This window comes from Artemia franciscana, chromosome 7 (assembly GCF_032884065.1).
Source record: "Artemia franciscana chromosome 7, ASM3288406v1, whole genome shotgun sequence".
Classification (NCBI taxonomy): Eukaryota; Metazoa; Arthropoda; class Branchiopoda; order Anostraca; family Artemiidae; genus Artemia; species Artemia franciscana.
In genome coordinates this window covers 27,498,177-27,513,597 of record NC_088869.1, presented here as the reverse complement: position 1 = coordinate 27,513,597, position 15,421 = coordinate 27,498,177, and the positions used below count along the sequence as shown (strand labels likewise).

Here is a 15,421-nt window from a genome sequence, read left to right as displayed (position 1 = left end):
AAGTCTATTTTTTTTTCAGCACATGATTTCACTCATCAATCTGTCCATGTTTTCTGTTTTTTCAATCATTTATTAAGTCTTTTTTTCACCGTGTTTAGAAACATACACTCAAAAGCAATGGTATTCGTGTATAACTGATTAGTTTTCGATTGGGTCTATAAACAATAACTTACTTTACTATTAGCACGTAAAGTGAAAATGTAAAATACCACATACTTTGTAACGTATGAACTATTTCCTTGCCTATCACTATTAATTAAAAAAAAAGGGCAAAGTAAGAATAAGTTTCAGACCTAGGCAGATTATTAATAAAAATATAAATAAACAGAAAAATAATTGACTCAAATTCTAACATGAAGAAAATTAAGTCAGTTACATTTGCAAGGTCACTTGTTAAACTTACAGATAAAAGTAGGGAAAAAGTGAAATGAATAGTTATGTGTATGTGACTATGAAATATATTCTCGAATTAATTAAATCTTACCACGATAATTTGGTATAAAATTTTATTTTTGCAAGAAAATGCTAAGAAAAGATCAAAACAGAATTTACTGCGCCAAACTTGAACACTAAATAGAATTATTATTATTTTCAGTATTAACTGAAAAGATGTAATGGAAAGAAAAACTTCAAAAAGGAAAGGTATTATATGAGAAATGTTTAATTCTAAAAGTGACTTTAAAAAATATCTTACCATCTAAAACATTAAAAATATCTAACTACGCAATTTAAAACTCAACCAATGTGATTACCTTATCTTACGTGAGTACAAAGAGCCGGTAAAGCCTGAGTCCATACCTTATACAATTACGTGGTCTTCCCTGTAGGTTTATCTATTCAAAAAATATTACAAAAATAGTGAGTGCCCCGTCCAGCTGTTGAATCCACAATAAACAATAAACATCTGGGTATTTTTATTTTATAGCAAGTCGCCTTGTGAAAGCAAGAATGTCATAACTGACACACATAGTCAAAATTGAATTACGGACCCCATCAGGGTCATTTTTACAAGCCTTCTAATGGTAATGTTTGTTTTACTGTACGAGACCTCCCGGCTGAGCAAATCAGCAATTCAACTTTGTCTTAAGTGCGCTGGGTATTTGTCGTATAGCCTCTATCACCGACATCTGAGAAGAAGAAGAAGAAAGAATTATAAGAATACGAATATGAATAATAGGAAGAATATGTCCAGGAAAAGACTGAGGTTTGTTGAAACACTCAGCTGTTTTCACTCTCTGAGGTTAGTAATTGAGTTTTTATCTTAGCATTTTGCAAACTGAATTTCTAAAGTTTAGTAGATTTTTCAGTATTTTTATTTACAGAAGAGTTCAGGAAGTACTCTAGTATCTTTGAGAATTTATAGGGACATTTTCCACCAAAATTACAATCTGGGCTCCATAAAGCCACGAAGGACTTATGTGACACAAGTGAAGAAATGGATGTTGCCGAAAACATGGTATTGAGCTGCAAGAACCAAAAAGAAGAGTATTGAACGACATGGCATTAGCAAGGCTATGACTAGAGAAGAGAGAAAAATGGTGGGGCTAATAGTTCTGTACCTGTTCTATACTTCGACCTTATGTATTTGCGCTTTCTTTTGGTAATGCTTCACCATTTTTTTTTAACGAAAAATTACAACATATAACTGGACGGGTGTATTCTCACATCAACAGGCTTCTGGGGAACGCCAAAAAGCGTAGTGCGTAGTGTGGCATGAAGCAGTTGCACGTCATGGATCAAACGAAATAGCAACTGTTTCTGTTCTGATGATTGAAGGAATTCTATCTATCTATCCTGACTTTTCTGAGATTGTCACTTGTTCGATTCATGTGTGCCACAGAACAGAAATTCAATCATGAGCTTCGCTATGCAAGATGTACTTGACAAGTACACTAGACTGTTGAAAGTAACACTGAAATACTGAGCCAGGTCACTCGAGCATAAGCGAAGTACATACAGTGCAAAGTTGTATTGAAAGAAGTCAGAAGCATACCGAAATACATTCATCACTGAACTTGGTGAAGCAGCTAACAAAAGGCTAGGAGAAAGCACCCACACATCATTTTCAAATGAAAAAAAGTGCTGGGTTTTCCTCCAAGATCTATAAATAAGCTAATGTTCCATTTTCCAAAGTTAAACAACTTCAGTTTAAACAAGGCTACTCGAAAAGAGTCGGTTACAAACTGTCGTTTTCTGACGAATTAGTCTCCGAAATAAAGATTACTGTGGATAATAAACTACCGGACAAGACATTCATTCCGCAGAATTAATTAAGTTTCTTATGGTCCCAAAGCTGTTGGATCTAAAAACCTTATTCCTATTGAAAAAGAAAATTCAAAGATATACAATCAGTCTAAAGGTCTATGTCTCCTCTAAATCTGGTTAGACAAGCTCTCCTCTTGTCTGGAGACAAGACATTCATTCCACAGAAGTTATTGAGTTTCTTATGGTCCCAAAGCTGTTGGATCTAAAAATCTTATTCCCATTGAAAAAGAAAATTCAAAGAAATACAGTCACTCTACAGGTATATCTCCTCTAAATCTGGAGTACTATACGTGCGTTTTTACAAGCATGGGTAGAGACAACATCCACCCATCCACTGCTGTAGAGACAGCATTTCAAGAGGAAGAAACTACAGCCCCCTTCCCATTAAAATAGCTGAGAAGGGGGGAAAATCACTTGTAAAGACCTCATCAGTTACCTGTTTTTTGTTTTTTTGTTTTTACCAAGTAATCGAAATTTCTGAGTTTGAGTTATGATTATTTTGTATTAAAATTCACTTTAATCGATCAATGTATTGCGAAATGGTAGAAACGCCACGTCTGAACTATAAAATAAGCCTTGGCTACTCCTTTGAAAACCTTTTATAGAACTGTCGTAAGAAAGTGGAAAAGGAACACATGCGCTGTCCTGCGCTTTTGTCGTAACTACCTTAGCAGCAGAAAGATCGGGAAAAATATGTCGTACCCGTTTTTTGTTTGACCTACTAAATTTCCTCCAACAAGACCAAAATTCTACATACAAGTCTCACTTACTAGCGGCTTTAAATTGGTGTTTCATTTGTTTTTCTATCTACCAAATGTTCATCTATACAAAAACCAATTTTTCCAATTGTGTTTTTCTCGGAATTTTAAAAAGTTAGTGTATGACATTCTTGATTTCACAAAGCGAAGTGTGTAAGTGAGTTATGTACTTTACTTTGTTTTGGATAATTATTCATTTTTGTCGTTTTTGCACTTATTTCAAACCAGCTACTCAAACATTAATGAATATTTGCGATAAAGTTTAATGTCATCGGCAGAACTGGAGCCATGGCCTCCTCCACACTGAACATGTGCCCCTGCTGCTGTGATATGGTGTTGCATTTCAAATAGCTTTATAGCTAGGCTCAAAGCCCCGCCGACAGACTCATTATAACAAAGTTAAGGTGAGTCGCTTATGATCCCATGGTCTACCAAACATTTGACAGGTATTTCTGACACTGATCTACGAGCGCATATTCTTTCAGGTTTCCCGTCATAGCTAAGCTCAAAGCCACGCAGACAAATTCATCGTAACAGCGTTAAAACGAGTCACTTAAAGAACTGATTAGCCTTTGTGGTAGTTATGGCAGGGACAGGTGATGTAACGATAATACAGCCCGCTACAAGTAATTATAACGGTTAAAGAATATTCATCCAAAAATAAGCTTTTCTTTAAAAAGAAAATCCAGTTTCCTTTGTGTCTGTCCCTGGGAAGAAGATATGTTACACTATTTATCAACGGGTTTGTAGTTAGATGGTCTCTGACTTCAGTTCTACTAAACTGGTCCAGGAGCAAATCATTTTCAATAATTTTCATGCATACTATCAGTAATTCCATGGAATCAAGAAGTCAAAATTTACCTGTTTGAGAAGTGATACATCCCACTACAGTGTTTTTTGCAATGAAAATAAAACAAATCAAATATAAATCAAAATTTTTGGATTACTTAAAAAGGAAACTAGAACTTTTAATTGTTTTACGAACATTTTCATTAGTAAAAAATATACGTAATTTACGAATTAACTTACGCAACGAACTTCTATATTCGTATATTTTTATTGCGTATATGAGGGAGTTCACCCCTCGTCGATACCTCGCTCTTTACACTAAAGCTTACATTCTGTCCCAATTCCTTAAGAATGACCCTTGAATCACAAAGGCCGTAGAATAAATAGTTGAAATTACTAAAAATACTTTCGCGTAAAGAGCGAGGCATTACGAGGAGGTAAACCCCTCATATGCGCAATAATTTCTCCTCATCTTAAGTTTTAATGCTGCTCCTCACTTTCAGCAGAAAAAACTTCTCATATTTATTTTTTCCTTGTTTTTTTAAATAATGCAAAAAAATTCTGCGCCCGCTTCATTGAAAGTCTCTTCCCCATGAGAAGTTTTTCCATGGAAAGATCCTCCCGCGTACCCCCCCCCACCTCAACTCTCCCTCCCAAACCAAAAAAATCCCCCTGAAAACGTCCGTACACTTCCCAGTAACCATTACTATATGTAAACACAGGTCAAAGTTTGTAACTTGCAACCCCTCCCAGGGAGACTGCGGGGTAGTAAGTCGTCCCCAAAGACATAGTTATTAGGTTTTTTGACTATGGTGAATAAAACGGCAATCTCAGAATTTTGATCCGGTGACTTTTGGGAAAAAATGAGCGTGGGAGGGAGCCTAGGTGCCCTCCAATTTTTTTGGTCACTTAAAAAGGGCACTAGAACTTTTAATTTCCGTTAGAATGAGCCCTCCCGCGACATTCTAGGACGACTGGGTCGATACGATCACCCATGGGAAAAAAAAACAACAAAAAAACAAATAAATACGCATCCGTGATCTGCCTTCTGGCAAAAAATACAAAATTCCACATTTTTGTAGATAGGAGCTTGAAACTTCTACAGTAAGGTTCTCTGATACACTGAATTTGATGGTGTGATTTTCGTTAAGATTGTATGACTTTTAGGGGGTGTTTCCCCTATTTTCTAAAATGAGGCAAATTTTCTCAGGCTCGTAACTTTTGATAGGTCAGACTAATCTTGATGAAAGTTATATATTCGAAATCAGCATTAAAATGCGATTTTTTGATGTAGCTATTGGTATCAAAATTCCATTTTTTAGAGTTTTGGTTACTATTGAGCCGGTCGCTCCTTACTACAGTTCGTTACCACGAACTGTTTGAAAAGGGTAAAAGTTCACCTCACCATCACCGGAATAGCATCAATAAAGGCTCTAGCCCCTGCAGCTTTCTCTTCTGCATCAGGATCTTCCCCAATACCAGCATCCAGATAAATGGAACTTCCTCCTTTATACGCTTCGTATTTTGGACTGCTTCTTGCTGCATAACTAGAAGTAAAAAATAAAATCTCACTAATCTGTACAATAAGAGAAAGATTAGTAAAATAGCTCTTTGTGAAAAAAAGAAAGCAGTGAAGTTCAACACTTTTGAAAGATTGAGAAATGTTCAACTTAAATTTTTCTTTGAGTGAATAGGCCAGTGTTTCGTCGTCAAATTTTACGTTTTACAGTCTTTTTTAAATTTTGCAGTCTATCGATGTTAAATCTTCATGTTATGTAGGCATATAAAAACTAGGATACAAAATTCTACAGGACTGAACCGCTCTTTACGCTAAAGTTTGACTCTTTCTCTTAACTCTACTTCTTAAAACAGTAAAAAACTTTAGCGTAAAGAGTGGGGCGTTGAGGAGGAAAAGCCCCTTTCATATACGGAGTAATTTCTGTTCGTTTTAAGTTTTAACGTCGCTCCTTACTTTCATTTAAAAAAAAAAACTTGTTTTTTTTTTAATTTCTGGACGTTTTTTAATTAATGCATGTTTTGATCTTGGCTCTCCGCATATAAATAATTAAAACGACATTTGCATATTAATTTTTTTTTTGGCTAAATGGCTTTCTCATAGTTTTAATCGGAAGATTTTGAGAAAAAAGGAGAGAGGGAGGAAGTCTAATTGCCGTCCAATTTTTTCATTACTTAAAAAGGCAACTAGAACTTTTAATTTTTTTACGAACATTTTCATTAATAAAAAATAGACGTAATTTACGAATTAGCTTACGTAACGAACTTCTATATTCGTATGGTTTTATTGCGTATATGAGGGAGTTCAGCCCTTGTCGATACCTAGCTCTTTACACTAAAGCTTAAATTCTGTCCCAATTCCTTAAGAATGACCCTTGAATCACAAAAGCCGTAGAATAAATAGTTGAAATTACTAAAAATACTTTAGCGTAAAGAGCGAGGTATTACGAGGAGGTAAACCCCTAATATGTGCAATAATTTCTGCTCGTTTTAAGTTTTAATGCTGCTCTTCACTTTCAGAAGAAGGAAACTTTTCATATTTATTTTTTCATTGTTTTTCTTTAAATAATGCTAAAAAATCCTGCGCCCCCTTCATTGAAAGTCTCTTCCCCCATGAGAAGTTTTCCCATGGAAAGATCCTCCCACGTCAACCCCCCCCCCCCCACCTTAACACTCCCTCCCACACCAAAAACACTCTCACGACATTCTAGGACCACTGGGTCGATACGATCACCCCTGAGGAAAAAAAAACAAACAAAAAAACAAATAAACACAAATCTGGCAAAAAATGCAAAATTCCACATTTTTGTAGATAGGAGCTTGAAACTTCTACAATAAGGTTCTCTGATACGCTGAATCTGATGGTGTGATTTTCGTTAAGATTGTATGACTTTTAGGGGGTGTTGTCCCCTATTTTCTAAAATGAGGCAAATTTTCTCAGGCTCGTAACTTTTGATAGGTAAGACTAATCTTGATGAAAGTTATATATTTAAAATCAGCATTAAAATGCGATTTTTTTTATGTAACTATTAGCATTAAAATTCCATTTTTTAGAGTTTCGGTTACTATTGAGCCGCGTCGCTCCTTACTACAGTTCGTTACCACGAACTGTTTGATCACAGAAAAACATGGATTGCTAATTCTTCTTTATCATTAGGGTTGTTGAATTAACATTCCAATTTACAATTAGAGATGGAAAAATAAAATAGCAAATAGATCAGGCCCTTACGCCGGAATTTTCTTCGAGAAGAGGAAGAGAAAACTATAATTAAATATAAATAGAAAAATAGAATAAAAATATAATAAAAATAGAAGTAAAAATAGAATAAAAATAGAATAAAATAGAATATAAAAATAAAAATAGAGTAGAAGTAAATAAAAATAGAAATAGAAAAAATAGAATAAAAATATAAATAGAATAAAATAGAATAAAAATAGATGAAAAAAATTAAAAATAAAAATATAAATAGAAGTAAAAATAGAATGAACCATTTGTAAAATCCAAGAAATTTGAAAAGGGGTGGCTGAAAGTTTGATCAGTGCCTGAAAGTTAAGCCTGTTTATTTGTGGCGAAGAGACATTTCCGCTATCGGCAAAGCCATTTCCCCGAAAGCCATTTGGGCTTAAGTAACTTTTTTAGTGAAGATAAAAATTTATTTTCAATTCTTCACTAAGGATTTTAGCATTTTCCATCGTTGCTCTTCGCTACTGTTACTGTTCATTATTCTGTTTTTTATAGTCCTCCCAAGAAAATCGATTTGGTTAGTCACGCTTTCAGTTCGCATCGCGATATAGGACACTTGTTAGGATTGTTATTTTTATTTTAAAAATCTAAATTTATTGTAAAAATTTCGACGTTTTAACTCCTTGTTCTTAGTTTTTATGTCCCTTGTTCCTTGTTATTATGTGCCAAAAAACTTCAATTGCATAAAATAGGATCTCAGTATAATTGTAAAATTTCTAATGAAAGTTGTAAAACACTTTTGATAAGTTAAAGTTTAGCGATGGCATTGGATATGCAAACAAAGTTTGCATATTCGTAATGCGGGCCGGGGTTTTTCGTATTTGCGAGTGAGATTATTATTAGATTTTGGAAGTCAGGAATTTTTTTTTTAATTACTATAAGTTTGGATAAATTGGAAAAAGTGTTGATAGAGGCGAATCTAACTGGGAAAATTGTAAAAAAAAAAAAAAAAAATTCAATAGTTAAGTTTGAATTTGGTACTCCAGCTGTTTTTCTGGAAAGGATAGCTTCGAATTGTTTTCAAAGCTCAAGAATTGATATAAAAATGGTATCTATTGAAGAGTGAGTACAATAATTTGAAAAAAGTGCATAAGGTTGCAAAACAATTAAGTTCATACAAAATGTGGTTTAGAAGAGAAATGGGAATTGTAGGGGCTGTCACAAGTTTTGAGATAAGATAAATAGAGCAGGATGAAGAACTCCGTCATAATTGGCATGACGATAAATAAGGTCAGAGTATTAGAAATATGTAAATTGGTAGGAGATGCAAGGATAGAGTACTAGTTTAGACTTACAGAGCATAGAGTGAAAGTAAAGAATTAGTTAAGTGTTCGGGAAAGTGGTAAAACTATTTGCGCTTCTAGAGAGTATAATAAAATACAATTTTAGGCATCTTATAATTAGGTAATAAAAATTCAGCTTCAGAATCTTGGAGACTCGGAGAGGTTTTGGGGAATTAGACTGTGATGTGAAATTGGGCATAAAGGGGTGCAAGTTTTTGTGGAGAATTTTGAGTTCTTTGGATTTTCCTGTTTCTTCCCAATGAATCAGCCCGGTAGCAAATAAGCCTGATAGAGTCAGTATATTATTCAAATAAACTACTACTACTATTAACTCACCGCAGCACCAAGCCGCATGAGGCCAACACAGCTACGCACGCTTTTCCTCCAACCCAATCTATTTAAAGCCTCCCTCTTTACACCCTCCCAGTAAGTTTCAATTTCCTTTAAATCTTTATTTATGACACCCTCCTATCCCTGAAAAGGACAACTTGCTTTCCATTTAGCCTTAGAAGGTTGGCCGAAAAGGGCAATCTTCGGTAATCTGTCATCCTTCATCCACAGAACGTTGATAAAAAAAATCAAACTTGGAGGTGTACCCTCATAGAAAGCTCTAGCCCCTCCCAATCACATGTCCTTTTTTACCTGATAGCAGGTGAGCTCACAGAACTCGCAAATTTTCTTTGACATATTCTTCTGCAGCCTACACTTCAAACAAGTACTATTCTACAAAACCACACTGAGGTTGTCTTTTTTTTAACTTTAAAGTAAAAATAAGGTTTATACTATGTTGACGAAACTATTTTTCGAGGGTTTAACCCTTAAATGGTCGGGCGTTTTTTCGTTACGTTGGGATGGGCGAATCTCTAACCTAAAACTTTAAGGAAAGCAGACGACAAGATATTAAACTAATGTTTCCTTTTCCTTTTTACTCCTTGAGTAAAAATTTAATGATCTAAATGCAGCTTTGACATACTTCCCCAAAACAGTTATTACAATGACCCATGTCTCTATGGGTCAGATATGCAGACGTTGTAGACCCTTGCAACTTTACGGTCAGCTGCACGAGGATACAGGAAACAGACAAATTTCCAAACATTTTATGCGCTGGGTGGTTAAGTTCTTGGGGAGGTGAATTGACAGTAGCGCGGTCACTCATATGTGGCTTGGTGAGAAAACAGACCCAAACTATTCAAACTTGTCTTGGCTAAATAAAATTTTTCTGCTTTCTTGTAGCGTTGACGTGTACTCTTCCAGCATTCATTCCAGCAATATCTAGCATAGCAAAGAAGATTGCCAGAAGCCATTATGGAGTCCAACAGCTCGTAGCATTTTCATCAGTGACAATTAATTACCATCCTCTGCATCATATTCATCACTATCAGCTTTTACAGAATCACAACATCTTCAGATACATCCAATGGTAGATATTCTGGGTCTGCGTCAGCTCCTTCACCATCTTCGTTTAAATCAGAAGGTTCCTCGTCTCTTTTTAGAAATTCGATCATTTTTTTCTTCGGAAAAATGTCTCATTACTCATATTTGACCTCACGCAACAGAAGGTAGATTGGGATGGAACACAAGTAGATTTATGGAAAAACATGAAAATGTTACCAGTATGAACCAAATCATCAACAAATAATAGTGCTGCAGAATTCAGTTATTTCAGTTGTAAGCACCCAAAAATGCCAAAAATAATGCAAAGCACAAAAAATGCAAAAAAAGTGCCTCCTCTTTGTCCTGATCTGAGCAAATAGGTCAGAAAAACTAATTCCACTTTCTCTCTACTGCATTATTCCTTTTGAACCATTCCACCATTTTTTTCAAAGAATTTCGGAATTGGCTGTTTTCGTCAGTTTCCTACGTTGCTGATAGGGAAGGGTAAAAAATTACCTCAAAACTCATTTAACTCTGTTTATAACATGCTTTTGGAATATTTTGAAGGCAGTTATTCTGAAATACTTAAAAGTTACACAATATGCAGTAGTTTAAACCATCCATATCAAATGCCATCAAATGACAAAAAATGCAACATACTACGTACTAAGACCACGTTCTACAGCGCCCTGAAAAAGCGACAGCAAGGCCATAAGTGGTAGTTGGTGGTAAAAAAAAACCTGTTTATCTACCATTAAATCCAACTTAGAGCGGCTTGGCAGCCTCAGGAATTATGACAGATACTGGAATCGAACCTGCTTATTGATTGTCGAGCGATCACCAGCGGATATACCTTCCTAAATCTAAACATGTAGCCACCACTCAAACTCTACAACTAACCAAGGTGTTGCAACACGAAACAAGCAGAAACAGGGGCATTAAGGACCTTTTTTCTGAAACCGGTTTCCTGAACACTGAACTTTTGCTGAAACCAGCTGACAAAAAATCACACGATCTCTCAAAACAATTTCAGAAATCTTTCCTGCTTTTTAACTCATTTGTACTAAAAATTGAACCGAACACCTTTAGATAGAATTTTTTTTTAAGCACAAACAGACTTTAAAAGCACAAACATAACAATTAAATTGTCTATTGAAGTAAAGAGCTAAGTGAAAGATGACAAGTCAAGAAACTAAAAATGCGTAATTTTTTTCGAATGAACTTCGAATGGCTTTATTTGAACATCAAGAATATGATTGGTTTAGCATTCCCGTTAAATTTTAACTGAATTTTAAACTACATAAGCAGTATTTAAACTACGAAGTAGTTTCTACCATTAAAAAGAGCAGCATCTTAAATGTATGGATATATATTTGATTTTAAAAGGTTGAAAGTTCGTATTACACTTAAGTTTTCAAAAAACAGATTTATGGATATAATATGACCGCTTATAAACCACTAAAAACGTGAACACTCATCAGCAGGCTAAAATAAGAGATAAAACTAATAGTTTAGAAAAGAACACAATAAAACTAAAAACGTAATATATCGGGCAGCAGACAATAAAGGCCAAGAGAATTGAAAATGTTAGAGGATAGATCTATATTTAAAGTCATATATATATATATATATATATATATATATATATATATATATATATATATATCTATTTATATAAAAATATTAGTTACGCCAGAAAACCATATAATAGACGTGTTATGGGTTCATTGTGGGACATATGAAAGTATTTTGTAACATAATTAGCGGAATTAGTTTTTAACTCAAATTTTTAAATACGTTTCCATTTTTGGCAGAGGGGAATCAAATATCAAAATTACTTCTTATTCTAGAAAGCTATAAAATGGTGTAGTTAACTGAAAACTTGGAAAATTTGTATTGTAAATTTTGACCCCAAGCAACTCTTCCAATCCGTCTACTTATTAAATAAATTGTGTCTACTTTTTTTTTGAAGAAACAGCGAAACAAATAAAGGTAGAAAATTAAAAATTTTGTAGACTCCTTTTTGCAAGTAGGTAAGCCAGTAGACTATTAAGATCTTGAAAATTCTCACTGAAAAAAAGAAGAAGAAAAAAAAAATCCAGAAAACAAGACCCAAGCAACGTTGAAATCATAACTGATTCGTTTCTTATGCTTCGTTGTAACCCCAAGTTCAATTCTAGTGGACAGCAGTGGGGGGCGGGTATCGAATCTACATAGCAGAAAATGCTTCTGCGAAGAAAGGTTCCAATTTACAAGATCAGAACACCGAGTACACCCCAGAGAAAGCCCGTGCCTCATTTACAAAGGTAGAGGGATCAAGCAACCACCTGAGTGCAAATGAGGCCTATGGAGAGGGCTAAAGACCTTAGCTACAACTAGAGCAAAGCAAGGATTCGTGGTTATATTAACACATTTTTCCTTAGTCGGACCTTTTCCTCTTCTTTCGCATGCGACAAGCTCTCATCTTTAATATGAGTCGTAAGTCATGAATTATGGCGACTATCCGTATTCAATTTTCACTTGCAATCAGCAAAAAATATTTGCTATTCTCAAATCTTTTCCCAAATATATGAGAGAGAATAGTTCTAAATTTCAACAAACAATTAAATAGAACTACACTAACCTTGGTGGGCTGATACTTCTTCCAGCCAATCGAAGATCTTTCAGTAGTCGTCTTTCCCGACGAGTTCGTCTTCCTTGCAAGGCCAATTTTTCTTCAGCTTCAATTTTTTGCAGTCTTAATTCTTCCTGTTCCGTCAGGTCGTTTGAAAGGAGTGACATAAAATCTTGACGTCCAAGTCCATATTTTTGTCCGCTTTGATTCAGTGTATGCATCTGCTCTGTAGACAAAGCATCAACAGCTATGGCTAAGTCTGCAATAATACACATATAAAAGTAGACAATCTAAGCATAACAGGACAATATGACTAAAATGACACAACGAAAGCTTTGTTCTAGAACTTCGAAAGTGCTATTTTATGAGCAGTTGGAGTTTAGAAAACATATTCGGCTCAACACTCAAAATTTTATTCTCGAGGATCTGGTCATCCTTAGAAATTAAATTTACGCCAGAAAAATAATCTGAGAGGGGTCCTGATAGTCATACCCCTTCAGTATTATGAAAATTTGATATTCGGCCATGCTAGTTTTTTTTAACAGGAAACGACAATAGTATATTCGGGTATACATACAAGGTACGAGGGAGGAAGCAAGACATTAAGAAAGGAGGAGGATAAACAGCAAAAAAAATCCCACTTATGTCTATTTCTGCTTGTTTAAAGTTTGAAAGAGTTATTTATTGCAATTTCTGTTCGGTTTAGGTTTCATTTATTAATTGATGGTGATTTTCTGGTAGTTTTACGCTAGGAAGATCATTTCACTTTATTTCTGCTCATGTTTGGTTTAATGGAGCTCTTTACTTTTCATAGAATAATTTCTTTTGTGGAAACAGTTTTTTAAAATAATTTCAAAAAGAGGAGATTCCCCCCCCCCTGCTGCATATTTAGTTCAAACATATTCCTCTAAAAGATGGAAAGTTAGGAGGGTAATTCAACCTCATCTCTATATTGATCTAAAGTATCTCTAAGAATAAATTTCGACCACACAAAAAGAGATCCATTGAAATCTCCTTTAGAAAATGGCGGTGCAAATTTGCAACACTGCATGACCATTGATATTATTGTGTAAAATGACTATAATAACCATTAATTTTATTGACACCGTATATGTCTGGGAACGAAGGTACAGTCTAAAGGATGGGGAGCCTTGAAAACTGGGAGGTCACAGAAATAATAGCTTCAATTAGCTACTTCAATTGATAGCATTTAGGTTATATTTGTGCAATATTTTTTTTTTATTCCTGTTGACCTTTTTATTGTTTCCAGCAAAATTAAAAATTCTTCTAGGCAGTCCAAACGGCTAGTGGAAGACACTGAGCTTTAAAGTTAAAGAGCCGAATAGTATATTCATTGCAGAACTTGGCAATGGTCAGGGGAATATTAAGTAATACATCACATCGGTATTTTTCATTTACTTTTCTTGTTATTCACCCGAGTTACATTTTGGGTATCCAATATTAAAACAAAAAACAAACAATAAAACAAAGGGAATGCTAGTAGCTTATTTAGTAGCTTCCAGTCAGGTATTTCAATCAATAAATTGCATCAACAATTGACAAATTTGAGATTTGAAGAAGAAGGTACTGCAAGGATTGTAGTCACGATTAAACTGACTCGTAAAAGCTCCATAGGCGATGGACAATTCTTTTTTATTATAATAGTGATTTGGCAAAAATAAAGCAAACACTTTTTACTGACAAAAACTGATACACAAGAGACGAAATAAAGAGAGCAGCAATGGCGCAATAGCCAAGGAAAAAAAAGTTAGCCCAGCAAGACAACTTGTCAAATATTAACAACAGGAAAAAGGTCTAAAAGAGACCAGAAAGACATACCCAAATCAATATCTTCGATATCTTCCTCATTTTCTTCTTGGGTATTACTTTCCTCAATTTTCACAGGAGCATATACCTCTGCATTACCACTAGTGCTACCTTCATCATAATTATAGCCAATCGCTATGCGCTTTGAGGACAGAGCTTTCTTTTTTTCTTCTTCAGGCTTATTATAAGACACACCGAAATGTTCTTCCAAAAATATTTGATGTAAAAACTTTTCTTCGTGTACTAGAAGCAGAATAAGAGCAAATTATCAAAAAGCTCAAAAGGGGTTAACATAATGCAAATTACTAAAATGTTGCTAGAAGCATTATCCTAACCAGTGAAGCAATTCTTAGTAGAAAACAAAACATAAAGTTCTTTCTGAATCCATTCAGTTTAGTATTTGTTAAACAAACATATTTTGTTTTTGTTTTTTATTATTATCACGTTGTTCTAATACATAAATCCACAAAGATCAAAAACCTGCTTTAATATTCCTAGTTATATGTGCACACGACGCCATCCCTTTCCCCAATATTGACCGGAAGGACCACTCTCATTTAAAAAGTATAAATAGTGACTTAAAAATAAACTTTCATGTGTGTTTAAGACACCCCCTTCCTTGAAAAAACTATCTGACCCCCGTCTCTAGAATCTTATAAGTCTTCGCCTATATTGCCGGTTAATCAATAGAAAAGTAAATAAGGTCACGCCGTCAAGCCAAGAAGGCATTGGTAAAGAATTTTGGCATTATACCTGCAAAAGTCCTTACTTTTCAAGTCTGTGAAGAAATAAGTTAGGGGAAAGTAAAAAAAAAAGCAAGATAAATGTGTGACTTCTTCAGTGACCTGGAAATGCATTTTTTGTTACAAAGAAATAACCTACATTCCTAGTCAGTTACTTACAAAATATTGGGTTAATCCATCCTTCCATCAATAGGAAAGGGGAAGACTTTGGTAATATTCTTGCAAAGCTCCATACTTTCAGACATGAAGAGAAACGCTTTTGGTGATATTAGAAAATAATAATAAAAAAAATTCCGTGTGCTATTAATATGATTCTGATAAATCGCTTGTTATTCATACCTCCACATATAGAGGGATATGGTATCTCCCTTGAAATTGGTCTGTAGAATCCTTTTGGAAAATGGACCAATTTACAGCTCAAAAATGTGTAATTTGCAGACTTTTGACCTCAACAGGAATCCTCGGATCTCTACTTAAGAGCAGATTTTTGTGAACAGCCGTTGAGAGGG

General features: G+C 34.6%; 1 protein-coding gene across 2 annotated transcripts in view; it reads right to left on the bottom strand.

Moving 5' to 3' along the window:
- The window catches only part of LOC136029095 (CLK4-associating serine/arginine rich protein-like), a 58,053-nt gene that overhangs the window by 23,995 nt on the left and 18,637 nt on the right, over positions 1-15,421 (bottom strand). For both annotated transcript variants that reach the window (XR_010617972.1, XM_065707155.1), the window contains exons 5-7: positions 14,182-14,412; positions 12,352-12,601; positions 5,218-5,359 (exon numbers count right to left, since the gene is read on the bottom strand). Coding sequence is in view for 1 of the 2 variants with exons in the window: in XM_065707155.1 (XP_065563227.1) it covers positions 5,218-5,359; positions 12,352-12,601; positions 14,182-14,412 (623 nt within the window). In the remaining variant the exon portion in view is untranslated. The remainder of the gene's footprint in view (positions 1-5,217; positions 5,360-12,351; positions 12,602-14,181; positions 14,413-15,421) is intronic.